Here is a 14681-nt window from a genome sequence, read left to right as displayed (position 1 = left end):
TAATTCGTGTACATGAGCAGGGCACTTGATGAGAGATTGATATGCATGGCATTGATGCCATTTGTTTGCATGGTGCAACACATTCACTTAAAATGTTGTTTTATTCTTGAGATAGCAATATCCACAATTTAGTGTAAGGTTGTGCAAGGGCTTCTGAAGCATTGGATTTATTGAAATGCAGGATAAAGGCATTATTTTTGTGCATGTTTGTGATCTGACCTACAGAATCACTAAAAAATAAAAATAAGTTAACAATGTCATGCTGGAGGCCGTTATTAAGGGCCGTGGAGCACATACTAATCATCTTAGGTAAAGCTACTACTCCTATTGGCCACAAGAGTATGTACAGTGCTTTCCCATCTATTATGCAGATTGGAAACATTCATAGAAACAAGAGTTTGTTGGTTACTCACTTCTTTGGCGTGCTGTTCCACCTAATAAAAAGTGCATGCTATATGGCATAGAAATTGAATGTTGCACAACTCCCATAAAGCTTGCATTGTGACAGCTTGGCCGTGAATGCACGCTGAAAAATTTTAGAAGTGCTACAGGCTAACTTTTTTTTCTATACTGTGTCTGTTTTCTTCTCAACATGCTGCTTTTACAACTAGGGACAAGTAAGTGATTTGATAATTGTGGCTGAGGCTTCATCCACAACCAGATCTTACAGCGAAAATCTATTTTCTTTTTTAGACTCACCAACCAGTTTTTGTTCGGCTTCTCCAAGCTGCCTTCCGATTATCCACCTGCACATGGCTTTCACTTCAACAGCGAATGAATGTTGAAGGTTGTATACGAACTCTGGCTGAAATAGGTTTGCACTGCATTTTGCTTATTTTATTTACTCTGTGTTTTATTACTTCGATTGGCTGTTAGCAGCTTGGCATGTTTAGCGTAGTGCACAACATGAAAATTAAATGCAAGTGAGTAGAGTTGAACCCACTTATAACAATATTCAAGTGCCAAGAAGATCCCATTATTAGAACCAATAATTGTTATAACCAGGTTGTGCAGAAAAATACAGAGAGTACAAACATGCAGAGAGTTTAATTAGACAGAAAGAAGTACAGTCAAATGCACTTATAACATTATCGGTTTTAACAACACTCGAATGTAACAATGAAATGCTGCCCCACTGTGAACTTTTGCGTGTTCTATGGTAAAATAAATTGTTTACTTCAATGTTTCCACGCAGGATTATTGGCTACAGCAATTAAATTTGGCTATGGGGTGTCTGCATAGAAAATAAAAGAAATGCAAAATCCTGGAAAAGTAAAAAAAGAAAAAGAAAAAGAGCTACCGCAGCAGCCTGTGTGCCTCACACACTTTTGCCACACCTGCCTTTGTGCTACGCACCCTGCACGGCACGCCTTCATCGCATTACCCTATGCATCGTGCGTCTCGCCTCTCTCCTGTCACCACTCCTCCGATATACAAGCCAACTATGTCAGACTAACCAACTATGTCGGCGGAGTGGAAGAAAGAATGGAGAGGGGGCGCTAGGTCAACAAAGACGTGGTGCCATGTCAGGTGTGCGACATAAAGGCGAGTGTGGTGAAGGTGTGGGGCATGCAGGTGAATGCTGTGGCTAATGGCTATTTTTAAATGTGAAGCATTATACGGCTACTCACACCAAGGTCCAGAGGTGGTTTTTTGGTCAGTTTCAAATAGACCGCTTTGGGGTGGCCCTGCTCTTCGGAGTTAAAAATTGTGCCAAATACCTTTATGCATTCCATTGCCCCAGATTGGTGTAGAGCATTTATTCTTGCTTGATTGGATCCCTGATTGATTGATGATCCTTGATTGATTTAGCCTCTGCTACAATCATCATAAACAGGCTGTGGAATGTTTTTCCTCATTTTCTCACAAGAGCATTTCTGGCAGTGTGACCGTTTTGGAGTGATGATATCTCTGGTTCTACTTATCCTATCACAATACCACAAAAATTATTTGTTTCTCGGAAAATTAGACAAATAAAGATTGCAGTGGGAATATAATATAGACAAATATTATGACAGAAATATTAAAAAACTAATAGTTAGTCCTGGGTGTTTAAATAGTTTGGCATGCTGTAACTTTGGTTCAATTCGGTCTAGAGAATTCAGTTTTGTACCACTGCATACTCCGATTACTCAAAATTATTTTTATATGTGGATATATATTCACCACCACCGCCGCCGCTGCCGCCAACAACAACAACAACAACAACAACAACAACAACTACCACCAGCCTGTTTTATGTCCACTGCAGGACGAAGGCCTCTTCCTGCGATCCCCCAGTTACAACTGTCCTGCGCCAACCAGTTCCAACTAGCGCCCGCAAATGTCCTAATTTCATCGCTTCACCCAGTCTTCTACCGTCCTCAACGGCGTTTCCCTTCTCTTGATACCCATTCTGTAACTCTAATGGTCCAACGGTATCTAACTGGTGCATTACATGACCTGCCCAGCTCCATTTTTTTTCTCTTGATGTCAATTAGAAAATTGTCTATACCCGCTCTCTGATCCGAACCGCTTTTCTGTCTCCTAACGTTATGCCTAGCAATCTATCGCTCTTTGTGTGATCCTTTAATTCTTCTCAAGCTTCTTTGTCAGTCGCCAAGTCTCTGTCCCATATGCCAGCACTGGTAAAATGCACTGATGGTACACCTTCCTTTTCAATGATAATGGTAAGCTTGAACCAGGAACCAGGAGCTGACAATGTCTGCCGTATGCAATCCAACCCATTTTTATTCTTCTATGAATTTCCGTCTCATGATCAGGATTCCCTGTGATTAATTGACCTAGGTAAACATACTCCTTCATAGACTCTAGAGGCTGATTGGCGATCCTGAACTCTTGTTCCTTTGCCCGGCTATTCATCATTATCTTTGTCTTCTGCATATTAATGTTCAACTCCACTCTTACACTCTCTCAGTTAAGGTCCTCAATCATTTGTTGTAACTCGTCTGCATTGATGCTGAATAGAACAATGTCATCAGCAAACCGAAGGTTGCCAAGATATTCGCCATCGATTCTTACGTTTAAGCCTTCCCAATTTAATAGCTTGAATACTTCTTCCAAGCATGCAGTGAATAGCATTGGAGAGAGTGTTTACCTGCCTGGCCCCTTTCCTTATAGGTATCTTCCTGCTTGTGTAGAATTAAGGTAGCTGTGGCATCTCTGTAGATATTTTCCAAGATATTTACGTATGCGGTCTCTACTCCTTGATTACGTAATGCCTCTATGACTGCTGGTATCTCTACTGAATCAAATGCCTTTTCGTATTCTATAAAAGCCATATAGAGAGGCTGATTGTACTCTGCGGATTTCTCGATTACCTGATTGATGACATGGATGTGATCCATTGTAGAGTATCCCTTTCTGAAACCTGCCTGTTTCCTTGGTTGACTAAAGTCCAGTGTTGCCCTTATTATATTGGAGATTATCTTGGTAAATATTTTATATAATACTGAGAGTAAGCTAATGGGCCTATAGTTTTTCAATTCTTTAACATCTACACTTTTGTGGATTAGTATAATGTTTGCATTCTTCCAGTTTTCTTGGACCCTTGCATTGGATAGACACTTCGTATGAAGAGCCGCCAGTTTTGCAAGCATTATGTCTCCTCCATATTTGATTAAATCGACTGTTATTTTATCTTCTCCTGCTGCTCTTCCTTGTTTCATGTCTTGCAAGGCCCTTCTTACCTCATCGCTAGTCATAGGAGGAGTTTCTGTATCCTGTTCATTACTGTTTCTAATGGAGGTATCCTGACTCCTCTGAGTATTGTATAGGTCTGTATAGAATTCTTCAGCTTCTTTGATTATATCTTCGAGATTGCTGATGATATTACCCTGCTTATCTTTCAGTGCACAGTGCACACATCTTGGTTTGTCCTATGCCAAGTTTCTTTCTCGCTGATCTTAGGCTGCGTCCATTTTTTACAGCTTCTTCAGTCTTTCTCACGTTATAGTTTTGAACATCTTATCTTCGTCTTGTTGATCAGTTTTGACAGTTCCGTGAATTCCATCTTATCTCGAGTTGGACACTTTCATTCTTTGTCGTTTCTTTATTAGGTCCTCTGTTACTTGGGAGAGCTTGCCTACTGGCTGCCTTGGTGCCTTGCCTCTGACTTCAATTGCTGCCTCTGAAGCCAGCCTAGTTACGGTTTCATTTATTAACTCTATGTCATCATCATCATCTCTCTGTTCTAAGGCTGCATGTTTGTTTGCAAATACCAGCCTGAATTTGTCTGCCTTTACCCTTACTGCCTCTAGGTTGACTTGTTTCTTCTTGACTAATTTTGCTCTTTCTCTCATTAAATTGAGGTGAATCCTAGCCCTCACTAACCTATGATCACTGCACTTTACCCTACCTATCACTTCTACATCCTGCACTATGCTGGGATCAGCAAAAAGTATGAAGTCAATTTCATTTCTTGTTTCATAAGGGCTTTTCCAGGTCCACTTTCTGTTGCTACGCTTCTTGAAAAAGGTGTTCATTATTCGAAGCTTATTCCTTTCTGCGAATTCTACCAGCATCTCTCCTCTAGCGTTCCTAGAATTGACACCGTAGTTGCCAACTGCTTGTTCACCAGCCTGCTTTTTCCCTACTTTTGCATTGAAGTTCCCCACAACTACCATATACTGAGTTTGCACTTTTCTCATCGCTAATTCAACATCTTCATAAAACTGATCTACTTCCTCATCATCGTGACTGGATGTTGGAGCATAGGCTTGTACTACCTTTAATCTATACCTCTTATTAAGTTTGATTACAACTACAGCTACCCTCTCATTAATGCTGTAGAATTCGTCAATGTTGTCCACTATGTTCTTATGGATTGGGAATCTTACCCCGTATTGCTTCCTATCTAGGAGGCCTCTATAGCAGAGGACATGTCCGTTATTCAGCAATGTATAAGCCTCACCCGTTCTTCTAATTTCACTAACGCCGATGATATCCCGAACAATGTCTGATAGTTCCTCAAAGAGTCCTGCTAAGCTAGCCTCACTTGAGAGGGTTCAGGTGTTAAACGTTGCAAAGGTCAGTTTCCGTTGGCATATATATTACAGCATATATATTTTTGTAAATACTCCATCTCCGAGCAAGTTATGAATTTCTTCAATTTCTAGAAAGATATTTACTATGAAGAAAAACTGAATGCATATGTTAATTTAGCAGATGGATATACTGTATACATAAACTACGCAAGTTTCATCAAAATCTACTCAGAAATTAAAAAAAAAAGTTCATTGATGCAGGGTCTCTCCTTTAGCGTGCCCAGAGTTACTGAAATGTGCCTAATATATAAATTATACTTAATGAGTAATGCAATAGGCAAGTTTCACGTTCCAATGTGCTCTCATTAATTTTCTGTAGAGCTAATTTAAACTCTCATTACTGTGGATAACATGCTTTAGTTGAGTGTGCTGCCCAGGAGCCAGATATGGCCGCATTTAGAGGCAATACAGAGTCATAGGGTCACCTAGGGGAGGCCTGTGCCCTCTTACCGTCAAAGTATTGCGGGGCAACAAGTCCTAACGCTGCAGGTGGTGGTGCCACGCATTTGCAAGTGGTATCAAGTGATAAGCACGGCGCCCTGCTGTGTTTAGGTAGTTTGTCTGGAGAGAAAAGTGGCATGACCGAGGAAAGTGAGCATTGTGTCCCAGTAACTCAGTAAAGTGGCACGTAACTAACAGCAGTATATGCTAGTGTTACTGATAAGCACAAGCTTTGCACATTTACGATAATTTCTTTTAGGGAGTGTCAGCCTTACTTTTCTTTCTAAAGGGTATTGCATCATATTTCTTTTCGGCACACACACCGAGCAGGCAGAGTTAATTGTTATAACCGATGATGGTGACGTGGGAGCATTGCACTAAGTGGTTTATTTCGCTACAGAACACATACAAATGTTGATGGTGCATCAGCTGTTCCTTGTTATATACAATTATTGTTGAAACCAGTATCATTATAAGTAAGTTTGACTGTAGCATTTAATACAGCAAAAAAATGTAAAACATTGAGCAAAGAAATATGTTAGCATGCACTTGTGTAAATGACAAGCCATTTGTGACCACAATGACGAAACAAAATAAGAGTATTTCAAAGGCACAAGTTAATTATTAAAGGAGTCAGGACAGCAGCAAGAAATGTAAGATATTTGTGAAACATTGTAACAAAGCAAAAATATGTAATATAAGTTTTAAGTATTTGTGCAATCCTTGCCAATGGCAAAACAACAAGGATTTTTCACATTAAGTCAGAACGTGGAAATTTGTAGTATCTGTAACAAAGCAGACACGCCTTGAGTTTTCGGTATAGCAGCTTGAAGATGACGACGACAACCCATGCTGTGATTGCAAGAGAGCTCGAGCTGTTCGCTGCTGCCAGGTTGTTGTTAGACTACTGTAGTTAAATCTAATTACATTTGGTGGAGGTTGTTGGAATCCCTCAAGTCACCCTGGAGCTCTGCACTCGTACGTTGCTCGCCAACACCATGACTGACGCGACAAATCCACTGACTGAACCCGCGGCTGCCCCCGTCACTTGCGCTGATGTTCTCCATCGGCACGACCCGGCCATCTTCAGCGGTACCGGATAACATGATGTTAAATACTGGCTGCCCTCCTATAAACGTGTAAGCGCTCAAAATAAGTGGGACGACCAGACAAAACTGAATAACGTCATATTTTACCATGCTGTCATCGCAAACCTGTAGTTTAAAAATCACTAAGCTGACATCTTGAGTTGGTTCGCATTCAACACACATTTCACCGAAGTGTTTGACCGCCCCACTGTCCTCAAGCTTCGCGCCAAACAGCGTCTATGCCGGCAAGCACAGCAGCTGGGTGAGACCTTTCCCAGCTATATTGAGGATGTATTGGATCTATGCAGCCGTGTTAATCCATCGATGACAGAAGATGAGAAGATCAAATGTATTTTGAAGGGTATTAAGGAAGACGCATTAGAAATGCTGCTTGCCAAGAGTCCAACCAGTGTCACCGTTCTCTTCAACCCAGGTCAGAGTTTCGATGAATTGCGCCGCCAACGTAACATCACCCGCCAAAATGTCCCCTCTGTCATATTCTGCCTCACCACTAATGCATGGGGTTCCCCGTGCTCCTGTTCCATGTCAGTCACCACAGCTTCTTCGTTGAGCCGACACGTGGCGCATGCCAGACAACAGGCCTATTTGCTTTGCTGGTCAAGAGAGAGAGAAATTTATTTACAAGTTGTGCGCTTCAGTCATGGTAACATGTCTGCTGGCCAAGGTGCCTTCGACCAGTTTTGCTATGCGCCGCAACATGCCGCCAATATTTGTTGCCGAGACCCTTTGATCTCGACCACCGTTCAGACAGTTGCCATTTTCCTTCTCTATGTCGATGGTTGCCCACACCTATGCGTGTTGGGCCACCTATGCTGCCGAGGGAAACTGATTAGCGCAGTTCTGGAGGCAAGAACTGCAAGCTCATTGAACTTTCTAAGACCTCAATTTTCACCGCAGAATGTCATTGATGTCCATGTTGAGGTAGCATCCACACAAGCACTTGTCGAGCTAGGGGCTGCCGTTTCCGTCATCCATGAAAATATTTGTTGTGAGCTGAAAAAAAAGTCACAACCTCTCTATCTAGCACGGCACTGTGCCCTGCTAGCACACAACGCATTCATCCTACAGCTGTATGCACTGCCCGTGTAGACATCCGAGAAGTTTTGTACATCCTCGAGTTTTTGATGTTGCCATCCTGTTCTCATGATCTCATTCTCGGTTTGGACGTCCTGTCATGTGATAGTGCCATCATCGAATGTACCTGCGCGCAAGTGGCCCTTTCGCCGCTACGTGACTCACCATTGGTCGTCACTGACCTCAGTGTTCAAAAGTCTTTGTTGATGCTGATACTGATCTACCTCTGGAGACATCAGGGCTTGTGACCCTGTTGTGTGCTGCTGTGCCAGACTCAACTGTGGCATTTATGCCATCTGACATGCTTGCTCACCACAATGACTTATTTATCCCTTTCGCCATCCTCACTGCTAGTTCTGAATCGACTTTGATACCCATATGTAATCCGCACCGGTATCCAGAGACCAGTAATGCAGATAACCAAAAAAAGACATAGGTGGAAGTTTCCCTATAATCTTCTTCCTCATCCTCTCATTGAAGTAAATGAATATAAATATTTGTGTGTGACAATAATTAACAACCTAAGCTGGAAATCTCACATCTCAAATGTATGTGGTGTATCATTTCGCAAACTCTGTATTCTTCGTCATAAACTAAAACAAGTGCCCCCAGAAACTAAACTTCACATATACAAATCACTCATTAGGCCGAAAATGTAATATGCAGGCACTGTCCGGGATCCACATAATAAACACAATATTAATGCACTGGAAATTATTCAGCGGAAAGCAGTTAGGTTTATTTTTTGCAAGTACCGTATAACTGACTCACCAACAACTATCATGCACGATCATGGTATACAGACATTACAACTACGGTGGGAAATTCTATGGATTACATTTCTTTTTCTACTCAAAAATAACAAACTATTGATAACTATTGATTGATAACAAACCCTAAGACAAACCAGACATCACCACTGTGAATCCTTAACTCCCTATCAAACAAGAACTGATGCCTTCAAATTTTCCTTTTTCTACGTACTATTGAACAATGAAACGCACTACCAGTATCATTCTTAAACAGCACTGACTCAATTGATCTGATTAATTTTTGATCTGTTAATTTCGCAACAGAAATGTAATCATTTTGTTTGTTTTCTTCTGAATGCATGTTGATTATTTTTTTTTGTAATTTTATCATTCCTGCGTGAGCCCGCTAGGGCCTGCAGTATTTTGTAAGTAAATAAATAAATAAATAAATACTGCAGGGTGAGACCTAGGGGTGTGTGCAAGCTGTCACGTGTATTGAAGACCTTGAGGTTTATATTGGTGCCACCTGTTTGCATCTGGGTGCCGTAACTTCTGTATCGTCAACACTGCCTTCATCTGCTTTCGATTGTGCCATTTCCACAGACCTTCGCCATCTCATCGCACCCAACTTCTTACTCTCCTTAACGAGTTCATTTCTTTGTTCGACTGCGACCAACCACCCTTGAGTCACACCACAAACGTCTCTCATACCATCGACAAAATGTCTCTCATACCATCGACACTGGTTCCCATGCCCCCTTGCGACAGCATGTGCATATCGTGTTTCTACAGAAGAGTGCTGAACACGAAACAAGTGGACAACATGCTGCAGTGTGCTGTCGTTCAGCCTTCTCAAAGCCCTTGGTTGTCACCTGTCGTTCTAGTGTGTAAAAAAGATGGCTCCATTCAATTTTGTATCAATTATTGCTGCCTAAACAGGATTACGAGAAAAGACTTTTACCCACTGCCTCGGATCGACGACACTCTTGATTGTCTGCAAGGTGCCGAATACTTCTCATCTTTAGATCTCCACTCTGGCTATTGACAGATTCCCATGGCTGAGGCTGACCGCCCAAAGGCAGCTTTCATCACTCTTGAAGGTCTGTACAAGTTTAACATTATACCGTTCGGGCTCCGCAATGTGCCTGCTACCTTCGAGCGCATTATTGATACCATCGTTCGCGAACACTAGTGGAAGACTTGTTTGTTACCTGGAGGGCATGGTTGTTTTCCCGAAGGATTTTCCGACACATCTTGTCCGTCTGCATGACATCCTAACCTGTCTCACTTCAGCTGGCCTACAGCTCAACCTGAACAAGTGCCTGAAAATTAACTGTCTTGGGTCACATATCAAAAGGTGGCATCTTTCCCGATCCCGGCAAGCTTTGCGCAGTCGTCAAGTTTCCAAAGCCCACATCTATGAAGGCCCTGCTAAGTTTCATAGGCCTGTGCTCTTATATTCGTCACTTCGTCCGGAATTTCCCCTTTATCATTGCATGCTTGATGAAGCTGCTTACCGCGATCAAAGGAATTTCTACGTGGTCATTCAGCATGCGATGAAGCCTTTGAAAAGTTACGTGGGTTGCTGACTTCTCTGCCGATTCTTCGCCATTACGACCCAATTGTGCCGACAGAGGTTCACACTGATGCCAGTGGTGTCAGCCTTGGTGCAGTCTCAGGGTGTCTACCAACTGGGAAAACTGGGAATTCTCAGGGATATTGAATAGTCTGGAAATACTCAGGGAAAACTCAGGGAATTTGTGCGTCTTTCAGGGAAAATTGACCGCAATTTTATTGAAAGGGAACGAAAGTCACTGCAATGCTGGCTCACGTAGCAGAGAGGAATCATAACGAACCTACTTTGACGACGTGTTGTCGGCTGGAGGAATTGCCGTTGTACAGTCAACGACCGACTTTCCAGAAGCCTGACAAATCGGACAGCTTGGCAGCACCACCACATACCCCATAGAGTCAATGTATAAGAACGTCGGAGATTTCGGACGCAAGAAACATTCGCCGTCTGATTTTCCGGACTTTTTGCCGTGACTGCAGGTCCGTAATGGCATTAAAGGGCCCCTGAAACAGTTCAGCCAAATTTTGTAGACGCATAGGGTACAGCTTAAGTAGAACATTCACACCACAATTTAAGTGAAGCGTTATGTATTAATGGAGCTACAAGCGATTACAAGTTACCCTCCTCCCTAGCCATGCTTTTCCTCCTCAACTCGTTCGCCGAGCGATCTGGGCTAAGCTCCGCCTTCACTGGTCCTGCGTCACGATGCGACATCACATCGTCCATTTCCGGTTGTTTTGGAGCCCGCCCCCGCCCGCGAGAAACCTCTCCGCTAGCCGTTTGGCCGTCGACCCCAAGCGAGGGCTATCGAAGCAGCGTGCGTTGCGAGCATTCTGCCGTAGCGCCAAACGTGTCTGGTATTCTGGTAATCACACACTACCTGAATATTTTGACGGAACGATGGAGGCATAAACTCAAGTTGATAAAGGAACTTTAGCGTAGACGTACGTGAGCTGCCTGATCGGTCTCCACGGTCCAGCCACCCGCTGGCGCAGAGCTTAACCAGCCAAAGAAAGAGCTAATATTGCTCTAACCAAGTGTAAAACATTTTAAACATTTACAAAAACAACGTGTTAACGATTACACTCCTGCGAAAAATTTACGCCAGCAGCCAAGAAGATTATATTTTGTTACTGCTACTGTGTGTGGTTGAGCTCTATGCCACCAGGTGGCTGCACCGTGCAGACCATTCACATTTGCGCTTCTGTTCATCCCCTGAAATCACACGCAAGGGGACACGGCTAGGCCCTGTCCCCTTGCACTTGCGTTTACCCTAATACCGGACTCGCGAAACGCTATTGCGTTAGTAATCTTCCGGTGTAAAGTGACGGCCGCAATCGCACAAATCCTGGCGCCGATCGGATAGCGGCAGTCCGATGCGCTGCAGCCAGTCCGCTCGTCTACTGGCTTGCAGAGGCACACGTTGTCGCAGCTTGACATATTGCCAGTCGCTACGTTTGCAGTCCGCAACGCAACAAAGTCGAATCATAGCGCTCGCGAAAACGCAAATCGACACTGACGGCGGAGCTCTCGTCAAAGACAGAGCACGTTGTAATACAAGCAGACGACACTTGCTGTGTGCCGGAAGTGCTTAAGTGTACTGAAAAATTGTTCTTGCGCATTCTCGTTATGTTACTTTCTTGTTATAAAAACAAATGAACTAACATTCCAACTATTACGAACTTCATTTGTTTACCATAAAGCTGGAACATTTATCGATCACGCGCCCTGGTCAGCCAATCGGATAGCTCGCCCCACTGACGTCATATGGGTGATTTCGGTCATATGGGTAGGGGCGGCTTAAAATTCCGCCGAGCAGTGTGCTGCGATCGGCAGCGATGTGCATTTTTAAAGCCTTATAATAAATTACACGCTTTACGCGGAGCACTTAGTTGTGTCAATTAATGATCAGAAGGACCTACTCTAACGACTCAGTACGTTTGTAGAAAATCGTCAAAATCGTTTCAGGGTCCTTTAGCAAAGCCACCACCGCCGCCATGTTGATTGCCTCGCCGCCTCGAACCGGCGCTCTCGCACGCAAATCCGCTGGCAGCCGTAGCCAACACCGTGGCATCGCTAAGCCTGGCTGCTTCGACGTTCGCTACTAAGCTTCTGGCTGTGCGGCGCTAAGTTTTTCATTAAAACAATTCGCCGCTCTTAGCAATGGCGCCGACTCCGTCTTTGTAATCCTCGCCAGTAGCTTCAAAGCTAGGAAAGCACGACGCGTTGCATAATGCCGATTCCCGAAAGTTATCTTCGCCTTTGTACGGTATGTTACGCGGTGAGGCATACGCATAAGTATTGCGGTGAAGCATAACAAGCATGAGAAGGGGCAATTGTCACGGGACACTGTATGTATTCCGTAATTATACACCGTTGCACCTGCCATCTCCTGTCAGACTAGGAGCACCAAGTTTGTTCGATTCAGAAAAAGGTGCACGGCACCTCAAACAAAAAGTTCAGGGGGTGCCGGGCTGCACCCACTCGCTGCAAGGTTCAAGGGTGCAGTGCACCGCGGCAGCACCTTGCCTTGCACCCCTTTCAATCGAGCACGGGAGTGCAGGGTGCACTGCTGCACCTCGGGGAATCGAGGGTCTAGGTGCAGTGCACCGTGAATAGGTGCAGAAGGTGCAGAGAAACTTGGCTGAATCGAATAGACCTACCGATATACCTACTAAGTGTACTGGCAGGCATTCGGAGCTTTTTCGGATGTGCCTGTGGCGATTTGAGCCCTTAAGGGCAGTAAAAGACATGCATTCATTTTTTCGAACTGCTTGATATTTCGGACGTTTTCGCAGCTCCTAGGGAGTCCGAAAAAAAAGAAGGACGTTGACTGTACAACTGACTAAGAGGATGCTTCAAACGGTCCGTGTGGTGAACACACAGCAGAAGGAGGATGAGAACAGAAAGGACCTACGCATTGAGAAATGAACGGGAAAGGAAGCGTGCCACCGCTTCCTTGAAGGAGGTTGAGAAAAATGTTGGCTGATGCTGAGATGCAAGTGTACTTCACCGAAACCAAAATAAACTCTTTAAAGCAGTAAAGCGCAACACTGAGGCGTTGTGCGCGGGCTGAAAGTATGTCAGGACAGTTGAGGTTGACTTAACAGCTGTTGAGAGAGAGAATCTCACTTGTGACAAAGTTCAGGCCTCATACCAATCACCTTGCTATCAATTGATATAGATAGCTCATATTCAAAAATATTTGCTTCTGTATGCATCTCCTTTTTATTCGTATTTGAGAATGTTCGACTCGATTCGATTAGACTCTGAATGTTCGACAGTGGGCTTTACCGTTTTTTTTTTCAAAGGTATTTTATTTGCTGTGCATTTCACTAACCCCTCCCTTCTGTTTTCTGTTCGAATAAAATGAACACTACTCGTTACTATTAAAACTGAATTAAGTCGTTTTTTTTTTTAAATTTTTAACATGCTTATTAGAAAGTGACAGTATCAGGCGACATGGTGTCGCCCGTCGTGACATAAAACAATGTTCTGTGTCACTCAGGGAATTTTGAAAAGCCACTCAGGGAAATCCTAGAAAACTCAGAGAATTAGGAAATGTGAACGTGGTAGACACCCTGAGTCTTCACCCAACAAAAACTGACAAATTAGAAGTATGTTGAGACTTATGCAAGCCATACCCTTAAGAAAGCTGAATTGAATTACACTGTTACAGAGAAGAAAAGCTTAGCCATCATTTGGGCATTAGGCAAATTTCGTCCATACCTCTACGGTCGTCCTTTCAGCATCATCACTGAACATCATGACCTTTGTTGGCTCTCCTCCTTGAAACACCTGTTAAGCCACCTTGGCTGTTGGGTGCTTTGCCTGCAGGAATATGACCTTCATGTTGTATAACACTCTGGTCAAAAAACATACTGACGCTGATGTGCTCTCTTGCTTGCCAATAACACCTGATGTGGCTTCTCTTTCTGTTCTTTCTACGACCTCGGACCCATCACAACTGTCTGCCATTATTATGCCCTCTGAGCAATACAAGGACCCATCGATTGCCCTGCTGTTCGACTACCTTGCCGTTCCATCGGTCGTTCCTTCAACACAGGACGCTACACCGTCAAGCAGTGAACTTTGCTGTACGAGACAACGATGGCTCACTCCCATATAGCTGATGTGGAAACCGCTGGATTATTTTTGGCGTCGAATACCTGAGGCGCTACAGTGAGACTGCAGCCCTTCCCGCTGTGACGTGATGTTCATTCTTCGTAACTTCGTCCTTCGTCACGGTGCTCATTGAGAACTACTCAGCGATAGGGGTTATGTCTTCTTGTCATAAGCAATACAACCCCCCTTCAGTGAGTGCACGATCATTCACCGGAAATCGACCGCGTATGACCCGCAAACGAATTGTCTCATAAAGCAGTTCAGCGGCACACTCGGCGACATGTTGATGATGTACGTTGTGGGGTCTCACACGTGCTCTTGGGACAAAGGAACGACAACACGGTAGTACAAACAATCACAAGGGCATTTATTGCACCTTTCATACACTAATGCCTGCTAGCCAACTCACAACACATAGAAGTTTCCGATGGGTGCGCGACAAATCGAGGAAGTCCAACTTACTTCGACTGGATAGCAAGCAAATATGTTTGCCCCCATGCTAGACACCAATGCCTATTTGTGTGTATGGTCTCATAAACGGTGGTGTGTTCGAACGATCATG

General features: G+C 43.8%; 1 protein-coding gene across 3 annotated transcripts in view; it reads left to right on the top strand.

Moving 5' to 3' along the window:
- Itpr (Inositol 1,4,5,-trisphosphate receptor) overlaps positions 1-14681 on the top strand; it is a 154733-nt gene that overhangs the window by 85200 nt on the left and 54852 nt on the right. For all 3 annotated transcript variants that reach the window (XM_055065883.1, XM_050169922.2, XM_055065882.1), the window contains one exon: positions 694-814. In XM_055065883.1, the coding sequence (XP_054921858.1) occupies positions 694-814 (121 nt within the window). The remainder of the gene's footprint in view (positions 1-693; positions 815-14681) is intronic.

This window comes from Dermacentor andersoni, chromosome 6 (assembly GCF_023375885.2).
Source record: "Dermacentor andersoni chromosome 6, qqDerAnde1_hic_scaffold, whole genome shotgun sequence".
NCBI lineage: Eukaryota > Metazoa > Arthropoda > Arachnida > Ixodida > Ixodidae > Dermacentor > Dermacentor andersoni.
Note: the sequence above shows the minus strand (reverse complement) of the source record. Positions and strands in the feature narration are given on the sequence as shown.